Source organism: Pituophis catenifer, unplaced genomic scaffold (genome assembly GCF_029215685.1).
Source record: "Pituophis catenifer annectens isolate HBS135680 unplaced genomic scaffold, rPitCat1.0.hap2 SCAF_15, whole genome shotgun sequence".
NCBI lineage: Eukaryota > Metazoa > Chordata > Lepidosauria > Squamata > Colubridae > Pituophis > Pituophis catenifer.
Window position 1 is genome coordinate 13,432,233 of NW_027256895.1, and position 25,571 is coordinate 13,457,803.

Below are 25,571 nucleotides of genomic sequence, written 5' to 3' on the forward strand. Positions count from 1 at the left end.
TGATGGAATAGTTCATCCTATTATGTCCTAAAGGTCCCGTCCCTGTCCTTGGAATTTGAGTGGGGGAATGTAAATTCTTAATCCATCAGCTCCAGCCTGACTGAAGTCCTTTTGTTTATGAATAGATTAGCCCAGTCCTTTCTGAATGTATATAAAATCGGCATATCTAAGGATCAGCCTCTTCAATCTTCAACCTTCTTAATTTGAAGCTGTTTTCCTATGGCAGGAAGACTGGGGTTGCTTTCTGCCTTTGCTAAGATTTTTCTCCATTTCTCTATGGGGAAATATTCTATCCTGCCTCTTTTAATATTATAAATAAATACTTAAACTGGGACAGGGACCGTCCCACGCTAGTATTTAATGCCTGAATAATACATACTTAAGATGTATTATTTAACAAGCCGTTAATTATGACAGGCACATACCGACTGAATGAAAGCAACCTGTTTAGCAAAGTTTAGCTAAAGCTGTGGAGCCAATGTTTAACAAAATCTCATGTCCTCTGCTACTCCCTCTTATTGGTGTCATTATTATGATTGTCCCAAAGGTGCTTTTTTTCCAAAAGAAGATGTTTTGCTCCTTATCCAAGAAGCTTCTTCAGTTCAGTTCATTATTATGATTATCATCTCTGTACGTTTTGCATGTACACTGAGAGCTTCTGCACTGAGACCAATTCCTTGTGCGTCTAATCACAGTTGCTCCTCTCCTCTCCTCTCCCCTCCCTCCCCTCCTCCTCTCCTCCCTCCCTCCCTCCCTTCCCTTCCTTCCCTTCCTTTCCCTTCCCTTCCCTTCCCTTCCCTCCTCTCCTCTCTCCTCCCTTCCCTTCTCTCCTCTCCTCTCACTTCCTTCTCTCCTCTCCTCTCTCCTCCCCTCCCTTCCCCTTCCCCTCCTCTCCTCTCCTCTCACTTCCCTTCTCCTCCTCTCCCTCCCCTCCTCTTCCTCTTCCCTCCTCTCCTCTCTCCTTCCCTTCCCTTCCCTCCTCTCCTCTAATTTCCCTCCTCTCCCCTCTCCTCCCCTCCCTTCCCTTCCCTCCTCTCCTCTCCTCTCACTTCCCTTCTCTCCTCTCCCTCCTCTCCTCTTCCCTCCTCTCCTCTCCTACTTCCCTTTCCTTCCCCTCCTCTCCTCACTTCCCTTCTCTCCTCTCCTCTCCCCTTTCCTCCCTTCCCTTCCCTTCCCTCCTCTCCTCTCACATCCCTTCCCTTCCCTTCCCCTCCTCTCCTCTCATTTCCCTTCTCTCCTCTCCTCTCCCCTTTCCTCCCTTCCTTCCCTTCCTTCCTCTCCTCTCCTCTCACTTCCCTCCTCTCCTCTCACTTCCCTCCTCTCCTCTCCTCTCCTCACTTCCCTTCTCTCCTCTCCTCCCTCCTCTCCTCTTCCCTCCTCTCCTCTCCTTACTTCCTTTCCTTCCCTCCTCTCCTCACTTCCCTTCTCTCCTCTCCTCTCCCCTTTCCTCCCTTCCCTTCCCTTCCCTCCTCTCCTCACTTCCCTTCCCTCTCCTCTCCTCTCTCACTTCCCTTCTCTCCTCTCCTCTCCCCCTTTCCTCCCTTCCCTTCCCTTCTCCTCCTCTCCTCTCCTCTCACTTCCCTCCTCTCCTCTCACTTCCCTCCTCTCCTCTCCTCTCCTCACTTCCCTTCTCTCCTCTCCTCCCCTCCTCTCCTCTTCCCTCCTCTCCTCTCCTTACTTCCCTTTCCTTCCTCCTCTCCTCACTTCCCTTCTCTCCTCTCCTCTCCCCTTTCCTCCCTTCCCTTCCCTTCCCTCCTCTCCTCTCACTTCCCTTCCCTTCCCTTCCCTCCTCTCCTCTCATTTCCCTTCTCTCCCCTCTCCTCTCCTCCCTTCCCTTCCCTCCTCTCCTCACTTCCCTTCCCTCCTCTCCTCTCCTCTCACTTCCCTTCTCTCCTCTCCTCTCCCCTTTCCTCCCTTCCCTTCCCTTCTCTCCTCTCCTCTCCTCTCACTTCCCTCCTCTCCTCTCACTTCCCTCCTCTCCTCTCCTCTCCTCACTTCCTTCCCTTCCCTTCCCTCCTCTCCTCTCCTCTCCTCTCCTCTCACTTCCCTCCTCTCCTCTCCTCTCCTCACTTCCCTTCCCTTCCCTCCTCTCCTCTCATTTCCCTTCTCTCCTCTCCCTCCCTCCCCTCTCCTCCCTTCCTTCCCCTCCTCTCCTCCCTTCCCTTCTCTCCTCTCCTCTCTTTTCTGTCTTCGTCTCCTTTCTGTCTTCTTCTCCTCTCCTCCCTAAATGCTTAGCCTATTTTAATTCCTCCATTTGCTCCGGAACCAAGTTCCTAAAATTCCTCATTTTATTATTAGTTCTAGCCTGGCATTAAACCAGCGATCTTCCCAGATAGCTATATCTGAATAGAGTTTAGAATCAGAATAGAGCTGGAAGGGTTCTTGGAGGTCTTCTAGTCCAGCCCCCTGTTCAAGCAGGAGAACCTAAAGCATTTTAGATAAGTGGACTGTCCAGTCGCTCTTCTTAAAAACATCCAGAGATGGAGCGCCCACAATTTCTGGTGGCAAGCTGTTCCACTGGTTAATTGTCTTCCACTGTCAGGAAATTTCTCCTTAATTCCAGGTTGCTTCTCTCCTTGATTAGTTTCCATCCATTATTTCTTGTCCTGCTCTCCGGTGCTTTGGAGAATAGCCCCTTCTCTTTGTGGCAGCCTCTCAAATACTGCAATACTGCTATCATGTCCCACCCCGTCCCCCAGTCTTTCTTTTCTCATACACCTCAAGGAATAGCAGGAATCTACGCAACAAAGGAATAAATTAAAGAGAAGAAAGCAAGTTAGAACAGGTATTTTAATATTTACTTTAATCTCAGGACAGATGGCATTCCAGCTGTAGTTGTGGCTGAGTGGTTAAGGCGATGGACTAGAAAATCCATTGGGGTTTCCCCCGCGCAGGTTCGAATCCTGCCAACTACGTCATTGGAAATTTTTTTTCTCCCCTTCCCTTCCCCCATTATTGTGCTCAGGAGCCCAATAACTTTATCAATTTAGGACCAAACCAGAGGTGATATTCAGCCGGTTCAGACCGGTTCGCCCGAACCTATAGCAGAAATCCACGATTTCTGCTATCGGTTCGGGCGAACCGGTCTGAACCAGCTGAATATCGCCTCTGGTTTGATCCTAAATTGATAATTACATTTTTGAAGCCAGGAGCATGTGCAGAAGGCTGGGTGCATGTGTGAATGGGGTGCATTTGAGCAAAGCGCCCCCATGCATGCGCACTCACATTTGCAAACCGGTAGGGAAAGTAACCCGTAGGGAAACACACCTGGACTAAAACCTTTTTAAATGCTTCCATATTTACATTTTAGAGTTCACCATCTACAAGCGGTCTTCTGCGTTTACTAGTCATCTTTTATTCAAGATGGAAGCTTCTCAAAGATCATTCATTGCCATCCTTCAGTCTCAAGAGACCTATGGTATCGTGCTCTGGAAGAGGTCCTAAAACTCCATGTAGTGTGACTAAAAAGGCCAATTCGAGAGTGGCAATCCCTTTCACACGGAGGGCAGATACATTCTGTCCCCTGCCCAGCCCCGAGATTTCGCTGGTTCCGGGACTGCCTCTTCGCCTCAGCCTGCCAAACAAGTGTCTCTTCGAATTGGAGAAGGCCATGCTGTGTCTTTAGCCTCCAAGCTGAACGATCGGAGGTCAAGGTTTCCCAGTTGTTAATGTCCATTCCCCAGGGCCTTTATATGGTCCCTCTTGCAGATATCCTTATATTGCAGCTGTGGTCTCCCTCTGAGGCGCTTTCCCCTGCACTAATTCTCCATACAGGAGATCTTTCGGAATCCGACCATCAGCCATTCTCACGACATGCCCCAGCCAGCGTAGACGTCGCTGTTTCAATAGTGTATACCATGCTAGAAATTCCAGCACGTTCCAAGACTGCGCTATTGGAACTTTGTCCTGCCAGGTGATGCCAGAATTCGTCGGAGACAGCACATATGAAAGGTGTTCAACTTTCTCTCCTGCCGTGCATAGAGGGTCCAAGACTCACTGCAGTACAAGAGTTTGCTCAGGACGCAGGCTCTATAGTCCTCGATCTTTGTACGTTCCGTCAGCTTCTTATCAAGCCATACTCTCAAAATTAAGCTTCTCAAAATTGCCCTATTATTTAATGCATGAATAATACATACTTAATATATTTAATCATTAATAATAATTAATAATAATACTTAAAGATGTTTAAGGGACGCGGTGGCTCAGTGGCTAAGATGCTCAGCTTGTCGAAAGAAAGGTCGGTGGTTCAGCGGTTCGAATCCCCAGTGCCGCATAACGGGGTGAGCTCCCGTTACTTGTCCCAGCTTCTGCCAACCTAGCAATTCGAATAATTAGGTTAATCCCAGTGTAATCTTTTAATTTTTTTTTCTATTTTTTCCTCTTATCTTAAGTGTTTCTGTTACTTTTCTGTTATTTTTGTAACAGTCATTAGCACCTGCTATGAGTTTTCCTTTCAGCTGGTGCTTCTTGGTTTTCTTCAAAGGGTGAAGAACTGGCTTGAGTCTCTTGTTTTCTGTTTTCTGAAGTTTCTGGTGCTATGTGGTTCCTGGCACTGTCCTTTTGGGGTGTACTTCCCACACAGAGATATGTATTTTACTTCTGTTATAGAAATGAAAGGCTGGAAAACATTCCCGGGTCAGACAGATGCATTTATTTGCGCAAAAGGTTCAGTGCAGTTTTTGGTTGTTGCAAAACTGAACAAGGATGAGTTATGATTTTACGATTTATATATGTTTTCAAGACAAAGAATTCTATGAGCCCTTCGCCTTCCATATATGGTTACATTATAAATATATTATACTTACATTACACTTTACTAATTACCAAACCATTACATGCTAGTTAATAAAATTATTTTGGCTACACATTTTCACTACTCCATCATTTTATAGTTTACAACTTTCCTTTAAGTGCTGTAATGTTTAAATGCAGAAATTATGGCTATACTTTAAACAATAAGTAACTTTCTGTCTCCCATGTATATCCCTTTCAGATGTTCCCATATATCTGTATTTCCGTAGTTTTTGATTCTATTAAGAAGATGCATAGAATCAGTGTGTTTGACACAGTGTCATAGGTCAAGTAATTATGAGGAAATCCATGAACTAATTGCTTAGCTTCTTCTCTTTATTCGAGTTTGTCATTCACCAGAACACCATTCTTAGCTTTCCTGATGGATGACATCTAAGTCCTCTCAGAAGATCTATTGCCAATAATGAATTTCAGCTGCCTCTAACAAGCACGTTTCTCTCTTATAATAATGTGAATAGAGAGGTTCTCTCAAAGTTCAATAGAGAAGGTTATTCAGAGTTCATGGATTTGATCTGACTTGGTATGATTATTTCTTTTATTCACCTTATTTCTTATTTGCTATATTTACCTCACTTCCACAACCGAGGTTATAGCTTATTGTCATGGTCATTTCAGGGATAAGGCCTTCCCTACTAAATTTATAGAAATGAAAACTTCTATGGCAATTATATACATTCCGCATATGTTAAGGGGAAGATTTTTTCTTCTCTTCCCCCAAGAAATTACACGTTAGGAAATTCTCCAGAAAGAAGGGTTAAGCTAAAAATAGAACATAACACCGCTCTCCAGAAAGCATTTTATTCCCTGCATTTTGGACCCTTTCAGAAACGCCTCTTTCTAGATTGCACCACCGCAATGAGGACAAATGTAGAATCAAATCAGTTCACCTATTTAGAAAGAATGGAAAATTATATTTTTCCAGAAGCATATAGTAACATGGTGTACGGTCTCCTGCTTTGCTTTTTTTTTTTAATTTGATTTATATGCCGCCCTTCTCCGGAGACTCAGGGCGGCTTACAATGTGCTCAGCAATAGCCTTCATCCTTTGGTATATTTTTATACAAAGTCAGCTTATTGCCCCCACAACTGGGTCCTCAATTTACCTACCTTAGAAAGGATGGAAGGCTGAGTCAACCTTGAGCCTTGGCGAGATTCGAACCTGCAGTAATTGCAGGCAGCTGGTCTTAATAACCAGCTTAATAACAGGGTGCCTTAGACCACTGTACTACCAAGGCTCTTTTTTTGGGGGTAGGTGGGGGGGGGTTTCGAATCCCTAGTACAGGTCTCCTGCCTGAGCAGGGGGTTGGAATAGATGACCTCCAAGGTCCCTTCGAACTTCGTTACTGTTACCTATATTAGCTCCCTTTCAACTCTCGTTAACCTGTTGCATTGACGCTTGGTTAGGATTCTAGGCCTCGCCTGGTTGTCTAATTCTGACCAATCCCCGACGAATCTCGAACATTCGAACGCGTTTTTCTTCCCCAGCCAATCAGAAGAGAGCGAGCCGGCTATAAAAGGACGGCCGCGCCAGCGCGCGTCTCTTCATTCGAATTCCGGCGAGGAGGAGGAGAAGCAGCGGCGGAGGAGCAGCGCTTAGAAAGAAGGATGGCTCGCACCAAGCAAACTGCTCGCAAGTCGACCGGCGGGAAAGCGCCCCGCAAGCAGCTGGCCACCAAGGCAGCGCGGAAGAGCGCGCCGGCTACGGGCGGCGTGAAGAAGCCTCACCGCTACCGGCCGGGGACCGTGGCCCTCCGCGAGATCCGCCGCTACCAGAAGTCGACGGAGCTGCTGATCCGCAAGCTGCCCTTCCAGCGGCTGGTGCGGGAGATCGCGCAGGACTTCAAGACCGACCTGCGCTTCCAGAGCTCGGCCGTCATGGCCCTGCAGGAGGCGAGCGAGGCTTACCTGGTGGGGCTCTTCGAGGACACCAACCTGTGCGCCATCCACGCCAAGCGCGTCACCATCATGCCCAAGGACATCCAGCTGGCCCGGCGCATCCGCGGGGAGAGGGCGTAAAAAGCCCAGGCTTGCCGCGGGAGTGGGGGGGGGGGGGAAACACTGGAAAAGTCATCGTGCTTAACGGCTCTTTTAAGAGCCATTCACTGCCTCCAGAAAAGAGCTGGCTTCATTTTCTGATTTTTAATGTTAAAAAAAAAGTCCATTTTAACACTGGAAGGGGTTTCTAAAATCCGTTTGCGCCAAACTCATCATTTTCAGTGGGGTTATTTGCAACGTTTCCCGCAGCTTTCATTCTATAGGGATGGACCGAAGTCTCTGGGTGGTTTCCATTTACACTTATTTTTTTTTATATTTTATTTTTTTAACCTGCCCCGCTTCTAAAGCCAGGTGTAAATAAAAACGTTTTTTGCAGCGCGACCGATCTTGCAAAGCTTTTTGCCCCAACGCCCGGGGCGATTTCTGTGGGTTTGCAAAATTCGGTGGCTTGGATCAGCGAATGTAAAATTAAAAAAGGACCCGTGCAAAAACGATCGCACGTGGTGCATTGCGAAGGGGTGTTGGAAATACAAGCCTGCATCAGGGAATTCCTGGCAGCGCTTACAGTAGCTAACTACTATCGCTTTTAATGAACGGTGCTGTTTATACAGACGTTTAATCTTAATGCCCCCTCGGATTTGACGTTATTTTAGCAATACTTAAACTTTAAAAAAAAAAAAAAATGAACAACGACGAAGGTGGGATTCGAACCCACGCGTGCAGAGCACAATGGATTAGCAGTCCATCGCCTTAACCACTCGGCCACCTCGTCGGTTTCTCAGATGGGCTTGACTAAATTACTCTGATCCTTAACAGCTTCGATCTTTTCACTATTTTCTGTCTATTTTTGTCTTTTATGTTACATAAGGTTACTCATTTAAGTATTTCGATCTCTGGGAAAATGACTGTATCCTGTATAACAAGCAAGAGAAAAATATTGGATTCACCGTCTATTACAATAGTAGGGAGAATAGAGGTGCACTAAGTTATGTTTCTTTCATTTGTGGAGTAATTTAAAAACAAGTTAGTCCAGCAAGATTCTGAATATGGCTCAGGAGTTGTGCGTGTAAAAACTAAGACCTTATTGGGGGGTGCTTGAACTTCTTTGAGGTGCCATTGACACAAATTACTAGTTTTTTTTCTAATCAATCAGGCAGTCCTTGATTTACGACCGCAACCAAGCCGAAAATTTATGTCGCTAAGCGAAACATTTGTTAAGTTGAGTTTTGCCCCCTTTTCGGACTTCTCTTGCCACTGTTGTTAAGTGAATTGTTGCAGTTGTTGAGTTAGTCAGGGAGTCTGGCCTCCCCACTGATTTTGCCAGCCAGAAGATCCCAAAAAGCGATCACGGGACTTCATTCTTGGTCTGAAGTTAACCTTGGAGTTGATCTATGCCGGGTCCAAGGGACTTGCAGGAGTCTTCTCCAGCACCATCGTTCAAAGGCCTCAATTCTTTGGCGCTCAGCCTTCCTTATGGTCCAACTTTCACCAGCCATACATTGCAACTGGGAAAATCATAGCCTTGACTATACACACTTTTGTTGGCAGGGTGATGTCTCTTGAAAAGCCTCTCTGACCATCAGGCAACTCAGCTGGGATCGTCAGAGACTTTTCAAAGCATTTTTTTGACCACCTCTTCAGCCAAGAGGTTGCAGAAAAAAATGCTTTGAAAAGCCTCCGACGATCCCAGCTGAGACGCGCGATCATCAGAGGCTTTTTTTTTTTTTTTACTTTTAAAAGCATTTTTTCATTGGAAGAGGTTGTAGAAAAAATGCTTTTAAAAGTAAAAAAAAAAAAAAGCCTCTGATGATCGTGGGGCTCAGCTGGGCAGGGGGGTGGGGCGCAGGGATTTTTGCTACCGGTTCTTCGAACCACCCGCCTCCATCGCTACCGGATCAGGTGATCTGGTCTGAACCGGGAGCATTTCACCCCTGGCTGGAAGGTTGATCGCTACCAGATCAGGTGATCTGGTCTGAACCGGGAGCATTTCACCCCTGGCTGGAAGGTTGAGTCAACCTTGAGCCTTGAAAAAAGTGACTTTATGACTTTTTTCACACCAATGACCATTGCATGGTCGTGTGATCAAAATTTGGATGCTTTGGTACTGGTTCATATTTATGATGGTTGTAACGTCCCAGGAACATGTCTGTGTTCCCCTTTAGCAACCTTCTGGCAAGCAAAGTCAACGGGGAGGCCAGATTCACTTAACAAACACGTGACTAATTTAACAACGGCAGTGATTCATTGAACCACTTTGACGAGAAAGATCATAAACTGGGTAAAACTCACTTAACTACTGTCTCACTTAGCAATGTAAATGTTGGGGTCAATCAGGAGTGAAATGCTCCCGGTTCGGACTGGATCACCTGATCCGGTAGTGATGGAGACGGTGGGTTCGGAGAACCGGTAGCAAAAATCCCTGTCCCCCCGCCCCCATGCCCAGCTGAGCCGCGCGATCATCAGAGGCTTTTTTTTCTTTTAAAAGCCTCTGATGATCCAAGCTGAGTTGCCTGATTCTCAGAGGCTTTTTTTCTTTTAAAAGCCTCTGACGATCCCAGCTGAGTTGCCTGATCGTCAGAGGCATTTAAAAGAAAAAAAAGCCTCTGCCGATCAGGCAACTCAGCTGGGATCGTCAGAGCCTTTTGAAAGCATTTTTTTACAACCTCTTCGCCGAAGAGGTTGTAGAAAAAATGGTTTTAAAAGTAAAAAAAAAGTAAAATTGGCCACGCCCACCCAGTCACATTGCCCCCTCCCCCCACCAAGCCACGCCCACAGAACCGGTAGTAACAAATTTTAGATTTCACCACTGGGGTCAATTGTGGTAAATCAAGAACTTCTTGTACTGGTCTTTATTTCATGATTATTCTGATTTTATTTTATTTTTTTGCTAGAAGGGAATGACTATAAGCCTAATTCTAAAATTTTCGAAAGAACTGGTATTTCAATAGTATTCTGCAAAAAATATATATTAAGGGAAGGTTTGTGCTGGGATTTGAATAAGTGATTTACTGTATGAATATACTCCAATCTCACTGTAAACCAATCAACGTCCTTTGATTTCATTAGATATTATCTGAAATAAGGAACATGTGGTCTGATGTCAATAGGACATTTGCAATCTGCCCTTCAGAAATAATGATGATAGATCTAATCCAGCGGTGAAATGCTCCCGGTTCAGACTGGATCACTTGATCCCGTAGCGATGGTGGCAGGTGGTTCGGAGAACTGGTAGCAAACATCCCTGCCCCCCCCCCCCATCCCCAGCTGAGCCCACGCAACCATCAGAGGCTCTTTTTTTATTTTTAAAAGCATTTTTTCTACAACCTCTTCGGCAGAAAAACTGCTTTTAAAAGTAAAAAAAAAGCCTCTGATGATTGCGCGGTTTAGCTGGGATCGTCAGAGGCTTTTAAAAGCAAAAAAAGCCTCTGCCGATTAAGCAACTCAGCTGGGATCGTCAGAGGCTTTTAACCTCTTCGAGGTTGTAGAAAAAATGGTTTTAAAAGCCTCTGACGATCCCAGCTGAGTTGCCTGATTGGCAGAGGGTTTTAAAAGCATTTTTTTACAACCTCTTCGGCCGAAGAGGTTGTAGAAAAAATGGTTTTAAAAGTAAAAAAAAAAAAAGTTGTCCACGTCTACACAGTCACATTACCCACCACCACCACCACCATCAAGCCATGCCCACAGAACCGGTGGTAACAAATTTTACATTTCACCACTGATCTATTCTACTTGTTGGAAGAAATCTCCATCTGGGTTCAGTTCCAAGTGAGGAGAAAGACACTGGAAACATGGAGGCTGTTTGGAAAGATGATTTAATTGTGGACAGGACCACATGGGTTTGAAGTCCTGGGTAAAAATGAGCACATGGAAGAGAGAGAGAGATATATGGTATATATACCCTCTCTTGGACCCTGCCTTAGAGCTTCCTGTTCCTGTGTAAGGGTAGGTATCCTGATTGGTTGTCAGACTCCCATGGGGCCACGCAGGGATAACTTTGTAGGTTGTCTTGAGTCCCAGGCTTGGTTGACTCTTGCTGGGTGATGATGCAATGAAGAGGGTTTGGGGGCAATTCTTATTATGGCTGAGGGCTAATCCTACCTTTGTTGGATCTTGGGTATTTGCTTATGAATAGACCTAGCTATCTCTTTATCTCTTAAGTGCTGACATCTGCTATGGGTTATTGAGGAGGGTGGGGCTATTAAGAGTAAGTCTGTTTCCTGCCTTAAAAAAAAATGTTCCTCCATATCTCATCCAGGGAAATATAATATTCTGCCTTTTTAATATTTCGTAGCAAATTTCATTCTTCTAGAAGAGGGGTGGGTGCTAACTTCCTACATACTGAATTTGAGTGCTTATATGAATTGATACAGTAATCATTTTGATTTTGTTCTAATGAAAATACGGGTCTCAACCAGTGGTGAAATCTAAAATTTGTTACTACCGGTTCTGTGGGCGTGGCTTGGTGGTGGTGGGGTAATGTGACTGGGTGGGCGTGGCCAACTTTTTTTTTTAACTTTTAAAACCATTTTTTTGTACAACCTGTTCGGCGAAGCAGTTGTAAAAAAATGCTTTCAAAAGGCTGTGATGATCCCAGCTGAGTTGCCTGATCGTCAGAGGCTTTTTTTCTTTTAAATGCCTCTGACGATCAAGCAACTCAGCTTGGATCGTCAGAGGCTTTTAAAAGAAAAAAAAAGCCTCTGATGATCAGGCAACTCAGCTGGGATCGTCAGAGGCATTTAAAAGAAAAAATGCTTTTGCTGATCAGGCAACTCAGCTGGGATCTTTGACCATCCCAGCTGAGCTGTGTGATCATCAGAGGCTTTTTTTTTTAAAGCATTTTTTCGGCCTCTGATGGGCATGGGGGGGGGCAGGGATTTTTACTACCGGTTCTCCGAATCACCCACCTCCATCGCTATCGGATTGGGCGATCTGGTCCGAACCAGGAGCATTTCACCCCTGGTCTCAACTGGCAGTCACTGGTTTCATAAACTAAAGTTAGCATTTACCTGGAGATCCAGGAACTGAAGAATCTGCATCTCAGTTTTTAAAACTGACATCTGAATTTATCTTTATCAATTTCAACATTTATAAAATAAATTTATCTTTATCTTTCAAAGTGTAGGAAGAAAAATCGGGTCCCGTTCCAAGCCGGGGGAAAAAACCGCTGGAAATAAAATGGAGGCTGATTGGAAAGAAGGATTCGGTTTAGCGATGAGCAGAACCGGCATGTGGTTCTGGAACAGCTGATAAACTAACTTGAGGAGTGCAAGGATTTTTATAGAGTTTCTGAAATGCAGGGGATTGTGCAATGGTAGTCTTTTGCTATTCTAACGGTCGTGGGTTAATCCTATTATGTCCTGAAGGTCATGTCCTCTCCTCCTTAATCCCATCACCTGGAGCTGAAGATGGTTTGTTTATGAATATATTGGACTGGATTTCTTAATGGGCACGAACTCTCCATCTCTAAAGACTTCAGGCATCTGCTGGTGGCTATTAAGAAAGACTGGGGGCTGTCCAGCTTCTAAAGGTTCCTCAATAATAAATACCAAATCATCAGCAAATGCCTGGACTTTATATTCCTGTGATTTAGAAATAGAAATAGAAATAGAAATAGAAATAGAAATAGAAATAGAAATAGAAATAGAAATAGAAATAGAAATAGAAATAGAAATAGAAATAGAAATAGAAATAGAAATTGACTCAGGTTGACTCAGCCTTCCATCCTTTCTAAGGTAGATAAATTGAGGACCCAGTTTGTGGTGGCAATAAGCTGACTTTGTATAAATATACAAAAGTATGAAGGCTATTGCTTAATGCATTGTAAGCCGCCCTGAGCCTCCGGAGAAGGGTGGCATATAAATCAAATTAAAAAAAAAAATAGAAATAGAAATAGAAAAACAGAGTTGGAAGGGACCTTGGAGATCTAGTCCAACCTCCTGTCCAGGTAGGAAACTCTACACCACTACAGACAAATGGTTATCCAACATCTTCTTTAAAATTTCAGGTGTTGGAAATTTTAATTTAATTTAATTTTTAATTTTTTTAAAAAAAAAATAATTTTAATTTTTAATCCCTTTATTTCCGGATTATCTCTAATTTGTGACATTAATATTTCCGTTGAGAGAAGGAATAATAGAGGAGATAGCGGGCATCCGTATCATACTCCTTTCTCTATATTGAAACTTTCTATTTGTTCCGCGTTTTAAGATTATTTTCACTCTCTGGGTGGAATAGATTTGCTCTAATCAGTTCAGTGAAGTTTTTTTTTTTTTTCTTTCCGTTCTTCCATTTCTGCTTGGGGAAAATATAATATTCTGCCTCTTTTAATATCCCCCCAAATATTTCATTCTCTAGGACGGGGGGAACGCGTGATTACTTTTAACAGTAACAGAGTTGGAAGGGATCTCGGAGGTCATTTAGTCCAACCCCCTCTTCACGCAGGAGATCTGCACTAGGGATTCGAACCGCCGAACTGCCCACCTTTCTGATCGAAAGGCACCCAGTCAGGTTTCATTAATATCCGTTTAGCTGCAGTGTATCATCCTTAAAACAGTAACATAGCAGCGTTAACGTATTTTAATAAATACTTCTATTTTAATAAATACGTTTATATTTTAATAAATACGTTAAAGTAGCGTCCTACTATTTGTATTTCTGACAATCACGCCAATTTATGCCACAGGCTTTATTTTTATAGGATATGTGTGTCCTTTATAAAATAAGATATATAATTTGTTGAAACCCTCCACAATTTGGTCGTGAATCTGAAGTTTAAGGGCCTTCTTGCAAGTTGCAAATACTTTTTGGTCATTGTGGAAGGCGTTAATGTATTTTTTTTTTCTCCCGCCTTTTCTGCAACGAGGGGTTAAAACGAACAACTTTGCACGAGGGCCGGTTAGCTCAGTTGGTTAGAGCGTGGTGCTAATAACGCCAAGGTCGCGGGTTCGATCCCCGTACGGGCCACTCCTTTTCAATCCTTTTTTTTTATTTTATCTTAAATATAAAATGAATTGGTAGGGCAAATTTTCGTTTTAAAGATAACACACCGTTCAATCTGCTAGGGATTGTAAAAAGTCCTTTTCCCCCTCTTGTGAAACACCAATATTCATTGCAATCTCTAGAAATTTATTAAATTGGGGGGAATTTTTTTTAAAAAAAAAATATATATTGGTGTCAAGCAAGGTTGACCCATTTTAAAACTAAACTGGGGCAGGGGATAACATTGGAAGTTTTGCAATGCCACTCATTTCTAGAAGAAGGCAGATTCCCAATTGAGACTCTGCAGAGAAAATCAATGCATATCTCCATCATTCCCTTCATTTCAGAAGGCAAGCAATAGGGCAACACTTAACTTACTACTTTGTTACTTATTTACTTACTTACTGGGGAAACCTCCAGAGATCCCAGTTTTCTTTACAGAGAATAAGTGGAACTGTCAAAACTCTGGAATTGTTTAAAATAGCTTTGACATAACACATTAAAAAAAAAGCCAGGAATCCAAAACTGAACGTCCAGTATTGTCATATTATGAGCTGAGTTTAGAAAGCTCCCTCCAAGAAATAATAATTTAAAAAAAAAAAAAACTGCTCCAGGTGAGGCTCGAACTCACGACCTCGGCATTGCTTACTTAGTACTGCTGTATAAGTACCGCGCGCTAACCGATTGCGCCACTGGAGCGCTGCGAGAAATGATGATGGAAAACTTCGCCCCCCCGGATCTCTACGTTCATCCTAATGCTTTTTTTTCTTTTTCTTTTTCTTTTTTCTTTTTCTTAAACTGTTTCGGGTTAAGGTGTTTCGGATACACCTGGCTTAGTTTTCTTTTTCTTTATTTTTTTAAAAAAAAGTTTTATTTATTTTATTTCTAATACTTTTCGTCTCCATCCAACAGTGTGTTTCAAGTGTCAAATTTTACTATGGAGAGAAGTTTACGATGATGGTGTTATGTAGTATTGTAAATTATCTTGATGTAGAGTTATATTTTCAACCTTATTGTAATGAATACAAGAAGTATGCAAATTATGGATTTTTTTGTTTTTCCATTTTTTTTTTACTACCGGTTCTCTGGGCGTGGCTTGGTGGGCGTGGCAGAGGAAGGATACTGCAAAATCTCCATTTCCACCCCATTCCAGGGGGAAGGATACTGCAAAATCCCCATTCCCACCCCACTCTAGGGGATGCAAAATCTCCATTCCCTCTCCACTCCTGGGGAAAGTATATTGCAAAATCTCCATTCCCTTCCCACTCCAGGGGAAGGATATTGCAAAATCTCCATTCCCTCCCCACTCCAGGGGAAGGATACTGCAAAATCCCCATTCCCTCCCCACTCCTGGGGAAAGGAGACTGCAAAATCCCCATTCCCACCCCACTCCAGGGGAAGGAGACTGCAAAATCTCCATTCCCACCCCACTCTGGGGCCAGCCAGAGGTGGTATTTGCCGGTTCTCCGAACTACTCAAAATTTCCGCTACCGGTTCTCCAGAACCTGTCAGAACCTGCTGAATTTCACCCCTGAACTCCAGCCAGTTCACACGCTGTTGCTTACTTTTCTTCTGTTCACTCTCTTCAATAATCACTCAACACTGACGACTCAAAAATCAACGCTTGGTCCCCCTTCCATTAACTCAGTGCATGTCACAAACTGCATTTATTGCAAAGACATTTTTTAAAAAATTGTCTTTTAATGACCCCGTAATCCAGGGGCATCAAACTCAATTTCATTGAGGGCCGCAACAGGGTTGTGTTTGACCTTGGGGGAGGGCAGGGGGCCTGACCAGGGGGCGTGGCCACTTGATGTCACTCATCTAGGCTCCGTTTTGAACCGCGACGGCCTCCTGCAGCCCTTTGCCAGCGAAAACAGAGCATGGTGAGGCCACACGCAGTGCGCCCGGGCTCCATTTTCACTGGCAGAAGCACTGGGGGCCAGCCTTTTGCTGTTTTCAGGGTGGGCCCACCAGCCAAATCTAAGCACCCCACCGGCCAGATCTGGTCCATGGACTTTGAGTTTGAACCCCTGCTGTAATCCCTTACATTGGGGTGGAGTCAGGGCAACTGAATGGAGCTGAGAGTTTACTGGCCGGATGCCCTTCCTGTCACCAATGCAGAGTTCACAGCAGACTCATTGTGTTGTGCCCAGAGAGAGAAATATCTGCCTGGAACTCAGCAGCCTCCTGATTGTGAGGCGGTTTATTGCAAAGACACTGTTGGAAGGAAAATCCGGTCCGGATTTCACCGGGGAAGGAAACAAATATGCATGTGTTTCTCTCCAGAAGCCAAATTTGACTTGAGGGACACTTTCCTTTTGTGCGGTTAGAAGCAAGGGTGAGATCCAGCAGGTTCTGACAGGTGGCGGAAATTTTGAGCAGTTCGGGGAACCAGCAAATAGCACCTCTGGCTGGCCCCAGAGTGGAGTGGGAATGGAGATTTTACAATATCCTTCCCCCAGGAGTGGGGAGCAAATGGGGATTTTGCAGCATTCTTCCCCTGGAGTGGGGTGGGAATGAAGATTTTGCAGTATTCCTCCCCTGGAGTGGGGTGGGAATGGAGATTTTGCAGGATCCTTCCCCTGCCATGCCCACCAAGCCACGCCCACAGAACCGGTAGTAAAAAAATATTGGATTTCACCACTTGTTAGAAGGCTACTTCTAGCCGTAAAGATTTGTTTAGCCACCAAATCAAGACTCTGGGTGGGACGCAATGATGGAAAATTACAAAAAGCAACCACCAAAAGAAATCTTAAAATTATAAATAAAAAGAACACGGATAGCAACCTCTCTTCCCAAGAGAGATGACAATAAAACATGCCTAACCATATCACCCTACTACCATCTCCCCCTCTCCCTCTTCCCCGCCCGCCCGTCTGTCTTTTATTCTCATGTCCCTGTTTGTTTGTTTTCTTTTTCATTATTTATTCTATTGTTCCGTTACTTTATTACGGTTATACTTACACACTTCTTTTCATTTCTTTGTGGTAAGAATAATAGATTCTTACTAATAGGAAGGGATAATTAGAACTGCCTTCCATTGAGAATAGAATAGAATAGAATAGAATAGAATAGAATAGAATAGAATAGAATAGAATAGAATAGAATAGAATAGAATAGAATAGAATAGAAAATATGGAATGGAATGGAATGGAATGGAATGGAATGGAATGGAATAGAATAGAATAGAATAGAATAGAATAGAATAGAATAGAATAGAATAGAATAGAATAGAATAGAATAGAATAGAAAATATGGAATGGAATGGAATGGAATGGAATAGAATAGAATAGAATAGAATAGAATAGAATAGAATAGAATAGAATAGAATAGAATAGAATAGAATAGAATAGAATAGAAAATATGGAATGGAGTGGAATGGAATGGAATAGAATAGAATAGAATAGAATAGAATAGAATAGAATAGAATAGAATAGAATAGAATAGAATAGAATAGAAAATATGGAATGGAATGGAATGGAATGGAATGGAATGGAATAGAATAGAATAGAATAGAATAGAATAGAATAGAATAGAATAGAATAGAATAGAATAGAATAGAATAGAATTCTTTATTGGCCAAGTGTGGTTGGACACACAAAGAATTTGGTGTATATGTTTTCAGTGTACATAAGGAGAATAAAATACATTCATCAAGAATAAAAAGATACACTTAGTGATTGTCAAGGTTACTAATAAGCTATCAAATCGTACTAGGAAACAAAGAAAAACAATATAAATTGAAAGATACAAGAAACATGGTTATAGTAATAAGTGGGAAGAGATAGATACTAGGAAGGAAGAGAAGAATAGTAATACAGCCTTAGTAAATTATTTGACAGTGTTGTGGGAATTAGTTGTTAAGCAGCGTGATGGCATTTAGAGTATTCTAAATCAGTTTCTTAATTGGGTTTCCTTGGTTTTTTCTTTGTTAACCATTTCTTTTCTTTTTTAAAAAAGTTTTTTTTATTATTTTTTTTAAAAAACATAAACATAAAACACATCTTTTCAAAACAAAGCTTCTGGTCCCGTCACCAATTAATACAAATCACTAACAAATCTTAATTTTCAATTAACGCAACTTAATATTTTACTCAGTTATTTCCCTCAAGTCTGTCTATTTAACTATGCCATTATCCCCCAAAACCCGTTACTTAAATCTTAAATCCTAACCAGTTCTTGTTAACCATTTCTTATTAACCCGGGAAAAAAAGTGATGAAATCAAATCTTTTCTTTTAAACCATAAGTTTTATGGTTATGTTTTATGGTTATGTTATAATTATGTTTCCCTAGTGTAAATTAGGTTTTGTGTGTTTGTTTGCTTGCTTGTTCTTCCATTGTCTTTTTTCCTCCTTTCCCCTGACTGTTTGTAACTTTGTCTCACCCATTGGCAACTTTGTTAGAGCTTTTAGGTTAGTAAATATGTGATTCTTTATGCAACATTTCTAATATAATTTATACAAAGTTACAGACCTTCCCCTGACATTGTCCCCTGTGAGGCTGGATAGGAGTCAGCCACCAGTTATGTCTGCGACAGCTATCCTTGTTCTCAAATTTAAACAGGATACTTGCAAATAGAGACAAAAAATAAAAATCAAAAAATCAAAAGAAGGGCTCGTCCGGGATTTGAACCCGGGACCTCTCGCACCCAAAGCGAGAATCATACCCCTAGACCAACGAGCCAGCTGGTAAGGAGTTTTCTCCTTTGATATATAAGCTGAACGAGGTGGAAGCCAAGAAGTTGTTTGTTTTGGCAGGCACTGCATAGTTTCAAGTGTCAGGTTTTTTAAGAACATCGAGCTTAGTACTACAAAGGGCTTTTTAACCGGGATACTTCAAACAAGAATAAATAAATAAACTAAAAAGGTTTCATTTCTGAGTCTCAACATGTTTCCCCTCCTTCTGCTTTTCTTTGCTATTTGGTTGTTTTATCTGGGAATAATTAGAAAACATATAGAACACAGAGCACAGATAAGATAGGATAGGATAGGATAGGATAGGATAGGATAGGATAGGATAGGATAGGATAGGATAGGATAGGAACAAGAAGAGAAGAGAATTAGAATAGAATGGAACAGAACAGAATAGAATAAGAACAGAATAGAATTAGAATGGAACAGAACAAAAACAGAAGTAAAATAAAATGGAACAGAACACAACAGAATACGAACAGAACAAGAACAGAATAGAATTAGAGGAGAATGGAATGGAACAGAACAAGAACAGAACAAGAACAGAATAGAATTAGAGGAGAATGGAATGGAACAGAACAAGAACAGAACAGAAGTAGAATAAAATGGAACAGAACAGAACAGAACAGAATAAGAATAGAACAAGAACAGAATAGAATTAGAGGAGAATGGAATGGAACAGAACAATTACAGAACAAGAACAGAATAGAATTAGAGGAGAATGGAATGGAACAGGGCAAGAACAGAACAGAAGTAGAATAAAATGGAACAGAACAGAACAGAATAGAATAAGAACAGAACAAGAAGAGAATAGAATTAGAGGAGAATGGAATGGAACAGAACAAGAACAGAACAAGAATAGAATTAGAATGGAACAGAATGGAACAGAAAAGAATAATAATTTTATTGTCACTTTGAATGTACACTAATCAGCATACATTAAAATGAAATTTCATTGCAATACAGCTCTCAAAGGGTCACCACCTCCAATATACACTACGTAAACATGACAAAATAAATTTATTAATACAAAATTATGCATACACCCACTTATATTCTATGACACAGAGAAACAACACAGTCTAGTCTGGATGTATACATGTACATGACAAGAAATACAATGTAGAAAGAGGGATAGAAACACCACTGATTCAATCGTGTTCAGTTTCATGGACAAAGTGAGAATCTGCTGTTTATTTCTGGGGTGCTTTTTCCAATTTGCGATCTTAACTTACAACCCTGGGATTTCCTGGTGGTCTCCTATCCACACATCAAAAGTGATCCGAGTCTGCTTCATTTTTCCCCCCCAAGGTGAATGAAAGTCGCTAGATGTGAACAGACAGAAATGAAACAAAGTTTTTCAGTCTCAGTAACTTTACGTTGTGCAAACTCCAACACATCAAGTTGGGAGATTGTGGGAACTGAACTTAGAATAACTTTATTGTCACTTTAAATGTACACTGATCGGCAGAATTAAAATGAATTTTCGTTGCAGTACAGCTCTCAAAGAGCCACCATCTCCAATATCCACTACATATACGTGACAAGTAAATAAATACATAAATAAATACAACCTATGCGTACACCTACATACCCACATATATGATGCTGCATACATCATAAAGGTGCTGAGATTCAAAAACAGTGAATTAAAAAGCGAAGAAAAAGCAACTTTTGTCAACTCAAAGTCAAAAGTTTCACTCCAAGTTTTTTTTTATTATTATTATTATTTTTTATTTTTATTTTCCAGATCTAAAACCTTGTGTATTTGCTATTAGGCGAAACAAGGAATGTGTATCTTTTCCTCCCTTTTTTGAAGTTTCCAATTCTAAGTTCACGATTGATAAATGTCTCATTTACTATTAGAAGCACCCCTGTTATGACAGTCACTGCAAATTTAACGTCTTACTCATTGCATTTGATTGTCCGCTTCAGCAAGGACATTCGGTAAAGGTGGGTACGGTTCTTGGGCAGGGGGTTGGACTAGATGACCTCGAAGGTCCCTTCCAACTCTATTAATTTTTTCTTTATTAAATTGGCACAGCAAATTAATGACACGTGGAATCTTATTTTGCAGAACGAACAGCGCCACCTGGTGTCCTCATAACTTTTTAACATTTTATAATACAAAAAAAAAATAAAAATGCATAGAGTGCTTGTGATCTAAAGATGTTTTCCAAGACAATCCTACACGAAGCGTTGGTGGTATAGTGGTGAGCATAGCTGCCTTCCAAGCAGTTGACCCGGGTTCGATTCCCGGCCAACGCAAATCCTTTTTTCCCCTTTCCTTGTTTCCTAACAGAACATTCCAGTAGTTTCTTCTTTTGCATATTTTTTTTTTGCAAAAAATGGCATTTTTCCAAACTGCCTCATTAAGCAAAGCTTTTTTAAAAAATCATTTTACTAAGTTTATTGATTGCTCTAAATGTTCCTGCTGGAACAATTCCTAATGATTAAAAAAATATCTCTTAAGTCTAATAAAATCATTTGTTTTGTTCTCCCTTTTAAATGAAATTGCAAAAAACTGGAAAGCAGTTTCTGGGTTGGTTTTTTTAAAAAAATTATATGGAAAGTGTGTATAAACACAGGATCTGTTGTAACTTTATTAGAGTTCCTATATCAATTAAAAAATAATCTGCACAGCCAAGAGTTAACTTTGTTTTTTTTTTTCCATCTAGTAATTGTCCGGATTTTATTTATTCACTCATTTTATTAATTCATTACATGCACCACCACTTAAGAGGCCTCTTGGCAGTTTGCAAAATATAATCACTGCAAATACCTCTCAAGGATAATGAAATGCTACAGTACAATATAATACCCAGGTTGCAAAATGTCCTATTTCTATGACATCTTTAAACACAGATTTTTCTAAAACTATGCCAGCCCGGGTACTGTTAGAAATTCAAGGTAGGGCCATTTTGACATCTGATGGGGAGAATTACAAGAAGAAAAAACACCATTTATTGGACTTCCATACCTTGTAATTTTTTTTTCTTCAGTGAAATCATTAATTTTATTCATGGAGGGGTTGCAAAAATTCATTTTATTATGAGAGAGGGTGATTGTATTGCAAAATTTGAGAACCAATAACATAGAAAAATGCATTTTTTATCAGGTGCAGAAACAATTTTCACTTCAGTTAAATGATTTGCCCAAGCCACATATATTTTAATGTTTCTGCAATTTTTCTCATTCCTATACAGATTTTTGAAATACAGTACTCCTTCCATCACTTCAATTTCATCCCAAACATCTGATCACTCTTATTTTTAACTCCATTAACTCTCTTTGGGCTCCTCGTGTACTCTTTTTTACTCACTTCCAAAACGTATTTGTGCTAATCTACATTATTTGCAACTATTTCTCCATAGATATATTGCAATATCTTTATTTCCCTTTATTAGCATCCGTGTCTCGTATGCAGTTTTTCAATCAATACCTTCTTCTGATTCAACACCACTGAACATTTTCAATCACACTATTTACAGCCAAAAGCCCCCAAAATCTGTACATCTTAAGCTCCCATTCCCCCATCTCAGTTGGGAGTCCTGAGAAAGCAGTTTTGAAGTGTAGGAAGAAATATCCTTCTGGATTCTGCTCCAAGTGGGGAAAAAGACACTGGAAACATGGAGACTGCTTGGAAAGATGGTTTAATGGTGGACAGGATCACATGGCTTGAGTTCTCAAACAGAAAAAGGCAGATACAGGGAGTTTTCGGGTTTTATGCTCTCTCTGGCTTTGAACTTCCTGGGGGCCCAAAAGAGTATCCTGATTGGTTGTCAGACTCCCAGGGGGTGGGGGTCTTAGCTAGCCTTGCTGGCTGATGTAATCTTCCCAGGTGCCATGTGGTGAGTTTCTGTCCTAGATGGGTCCCATTGTGTTGCAGATGAGGTCCATTGACAAAGATTGAGTTTCTGCCTCTGGCCCATTAACAAAAGGGTGGGGGCAGGAAGATGGGAGCTGCTTTGTCTTTAAAAACATGCTTCTTCATTTCTCATACAGGGAAACATAATATTCTGCCTTTTTAATATTTCCTAAAATATTTCATTCTCCTAGGAAAGGGGTGCGTGCTAACCTCCTACAGAAGCTTTGAACCCTCCTTTCTTAATATGTTCTCTGAGAGTGAGATACCTAAGTTCAGGCAGTATCTAAATTTAATCAAACAATTACAGATTCTGCCTGAAGTGATTTGAACAACCATATTTAAGCCCAGGGTGAAAGATGAATCATGGTACATGTATGTACAGCTCCAACTCTGTTTTATTCTCGATAAAATCCCAACTTTGTTGTTGTTAGTTACGAAGTCATGCCCGATCTATTGCGACCCCATGGATGTTTCTCCAGGCCTTCCTATCCTCTGCCATCCTCTGGAGTCCATTTAAGCTCACGCCTACTGCTTCAGTGACTCCATCCAGCCACCTCATTCTCTGCCATCCCCTTCTTCATTTATTTATTTATTTATTTATTTATTTATTTATTTTATTCAATTTGTATACCGCCCTTCTCCTAGTGGACTCAGGGTGGTGCACAGCCAGAACTAAAACACATACCAATACAAAATTTAAATTTTTTAAAAGAATTACACGACTTTGGCCCAAAATTTAAAACATTCAAACTAAAACCCATTGACAATTTAAAAAACTTTAAAAAGGGGGGGGGTTTTCACGCCAGCCCTGCTTGATGGAAAAGAAAAGTTTTTAGGGCACGGCGAAAGGCTCAGAGATCCGATATCCTTCGTATCTCCGGGGACAAATCGTTCCAGAGGGCAGGAGCTGCCACAGAGAAGGCCCTCCCCCTGGGGGTCGCCAGCCGACATTGCCTGGCTGACGGCACCCTGAGGAGTCCCTCTCTGTGGGAGCGTACTGGTCGGTGGGAGGCTATCAACGGCCCTCAATCCTTCCCAGCATTAGGCTCTTCTTCAGTGAGTCCTTCCTTCTCATTAGGTGGCCAAAGTATTTGAGTTTCATCTTCAGGATCTGGCCTTCTGAAGAGCAGTCAGGGTTGATCTCCTCTAGGACTGACCGGTTGGATCGCCTTGCAGTCCAAGGGACTCGCAGGAGTCTTCTCCAGCACCAGAGTTCAAAGGCCTCAATTTCTTCAGCACAAGGGGAAAAAATAAAATAAAATCCCAACTTACCCCAAAGCAAAGAATGGGCCTGGGCCACTATCACCCACCACCCCATGGTTAGTCACAAAGAACCAAAGCAGACAATACTTCAAGAACATTTAAGTTAGAAAAGCCAGTTAGAAAAAAATCGTAAAAAAAATTATTAGGTGAAACCTGGAGATCATCTAGTCCAACCCCCTGCAGGAATCCATGCTAAAAATACCCCCCCCAGCACTGACCATGCATCCTCTGCGATTTTAGTATAAGTCCTGAATCCGTGTTTAAATTTAATTGGCCATAGAACAGAGATGGAGTTTACTGGAGCTTTTGTTGTGTAAGGTTTCTAAATTCAGCTCAGAATCTGATAAGTCCAACGGAACTCTAAACACCAGGCTACTGATAATCAGCTTTATTTTCCGCAGAAAGCAAAACTGGACGACCCCTTTTTGCCTCCCATTTTAAAACAGAGTAGAAAGAAAAGCAGGCGCGCACACACACACAAAAACTTTTCCAAACTTCTTGTAGTTCACACAGCTTGCATCATTGCTATAGAAACATTATTTCATATCATGATTTTTCTCAGCGCCCTGAAAACAATAGACCTTAGAAGGGGAAAGAAATACATTTTTGGGCATATAACTCAAGAGCTTTGTTAGGGAATGCTATCTCTCCTTAGGTTGCGGAGAATCCACACTTTAAGTTACAGCAAACAAGCAGAATCCACATTTTGCATTTCGCAAGAAGTTACATTCGCTACTTGGCAATTCGCCTAGAGCAGGTGTCAGCAACCTGCGGCTCCAGAGCCGTATGCGGCTCTGTGGGCCCTCTGCTGTGACTCCGTCGGGTGATCCCACCACTGGCTGGCCTCACCCCTCATCCTCCCCTCCCAGTCACTCCTCGCCTGGCCTGGGGAGGTAAGGGCGATGGCAGGGGATGGAGAAGCAGCCAGGGCAGAGACAGAGAGAGATGTCAAAAGGGTTTTGTGGTTCCCGGTGTTTTTTAACAACCGGTTTTCTGACCTAATGACCAGCTGGGTAGGCGTGGCTAGGGGGGAGTCATGTGACTGGTAGAAGTGAGTGGCATCGAGTTGGCTCCGCCCACCCAGGTTTTGTGGCTCCTGGTGTTTTCTTTTCTGTGGGAAATGGATCCAAATGGCTCTTTGAGTGTTTAAGGTTGCCGACAGCTGGCCTAGAGGCTGTTGGAAGAAACATCCTTCTAGGTTCTGCTCCAAGTGGGGAAAAAGACATTGGAAACATGGAGACTGCTTGGAAAGATGGTTTAATGGTGGACAGGATCACTTGGCTTGAGTTCCTGAACAGAAAAGGGGCAGATACAGATCCTCGGGTTTTTATGCTCTCTCTGGCTCTGCATTTCTTGGGGCCCCAAAAGAGTATCCTGATTGGTTGTCAGACTCCCAGGGGGTGGGGGTCTTGCTGGCTGATGCAATCTTCCCAGGTGCCATGTGGTGAGCCTCTGTCTAGATGGGTCCCATTGTGTTAGTTTCTGTTGCTATTGTGTTGCAAATGTCCTTTGACAAAGGATTGGGTTTCTGCCTCTGTCCCATTAACAAAGGGTGGGGGGCAGGAAGGTGGGAGCTGCTTTGTCTGTAAAACATGCTTCTCCCAGGGAAATATAATATTCTGCCTTTTTCATATTTCCTAAAATATTTCACTCTTCCAGGAAAGGGGTGGGTGCTAACTTCCTACAAGGCTTTATCTATGCAATTGGCACATTAAGTCACAACTGAGCTCAGCTTCACCTTAGTCACCCTCTGTATATGCTCTAAATCCTTTCCGTTGAAATAATTACTGAATAATTTTGGACAGGATTGGTGGTAAGGCACCAGGGATGGAGTACGGTTGAAATCGCTTAAAAGTTAAGCAAGGTTGACTCAGCCTTCCATCCTTTCTAAGGTAGGTAAATTGAGGACCCAGTTTGTGGGGGCAATAAGCTGACTTTGTATAAGTATACAAAAGTATGA

General features: G+C 42.1%; 1 protein-coding gene and 6 non-coding genes across 7 annotated transcripts; 4 read left to right on the forward strand and 3 right to left on the reverse strand.

Moving 5' to 3' along the window:
- The first annotated feature begins 2,831 nt into the window (after nt 1-2,831).
- On the forward strand, nt 2,832-2,915 carry TRNAS-AGA (transfer RNA serine (anticodon AGA)). Its single transcript has one exon. It is a non-coding gene; the product is annotated as a tRNA-Ser (tRNA).
- Nucleotides 2,916-6,417: 3,502 nt separating this feature from the next.
- Nucleotides 6,418-6,828, forward strand: LOC139324690 (histone H3). Its single transcript, XM_070954424.1, has one exon. The coding sequence runs from the start codon at nt 6,418-6,420 to the stop codon at nt 6,826-6,828; it is 411 nt and encodes a 136-aa protein (XP_070810525.1).
- Nucleotides 6,829-7,497: 669 nt separating this feature from the next.
- TRNAS-GCU (transfer RNA serine (anticodon GCU)) lies at nt 7,498-7,579 on the reverse strand. Its single transcript has one exon. It is a non-coding gene; the product is annotated as a tRNA-Ser (tRNA).
- A 6,117-nt stretch (nt 7,580-13,696) lies between these two features.
- On the forward strand, nt 13,697-13,770 carry TRNAI-AAU (transfer RNA isoleucine (anticodon AAU)). The gene has a single exon. It is a non-coding gene; the product is annotated as a tRNA-Ile (tRNA).
- Nucleotides 13,771-14,391: 621 nt separating this feature from the next.
- On the reverse strand, nt 14,392-14,484 carry TRNAI-UAU (transfer RNA isoleucine (anticodon UAU)). Its single transcript is given in 2 exon segments — nt 14,392-14,427; nt 14,447-14,484. It is a non-coding gene; the product is annotated as a tRNA-Ile (tRNA).
- Nucleotides 14,485-18,400: 3,916 nt separating this feature from the next.
- On the reverse strand, nt 18,401-18,472 carry TRNAP-UGG (transfer RNA proline (anticodon UGG)). The gene has a single exon. It is a non-coding gene; the product is annotated as a tRNA-Pro (tRNA).
- A 2,204-nt stretch (nt 18,473-20,676) lies between these two features.
- TRNAG-UCC (transfer RNA glycine (anticodon UCC)) lies at nt 20,677-20,748 on the forward strand. The gene has a single exon. It is a non-coding gene; the product is annotated as a tRNA-Gly (tRNA).
- Nucleotides 20,749-25,571: the final 4,823 nt, after the last annotated feature.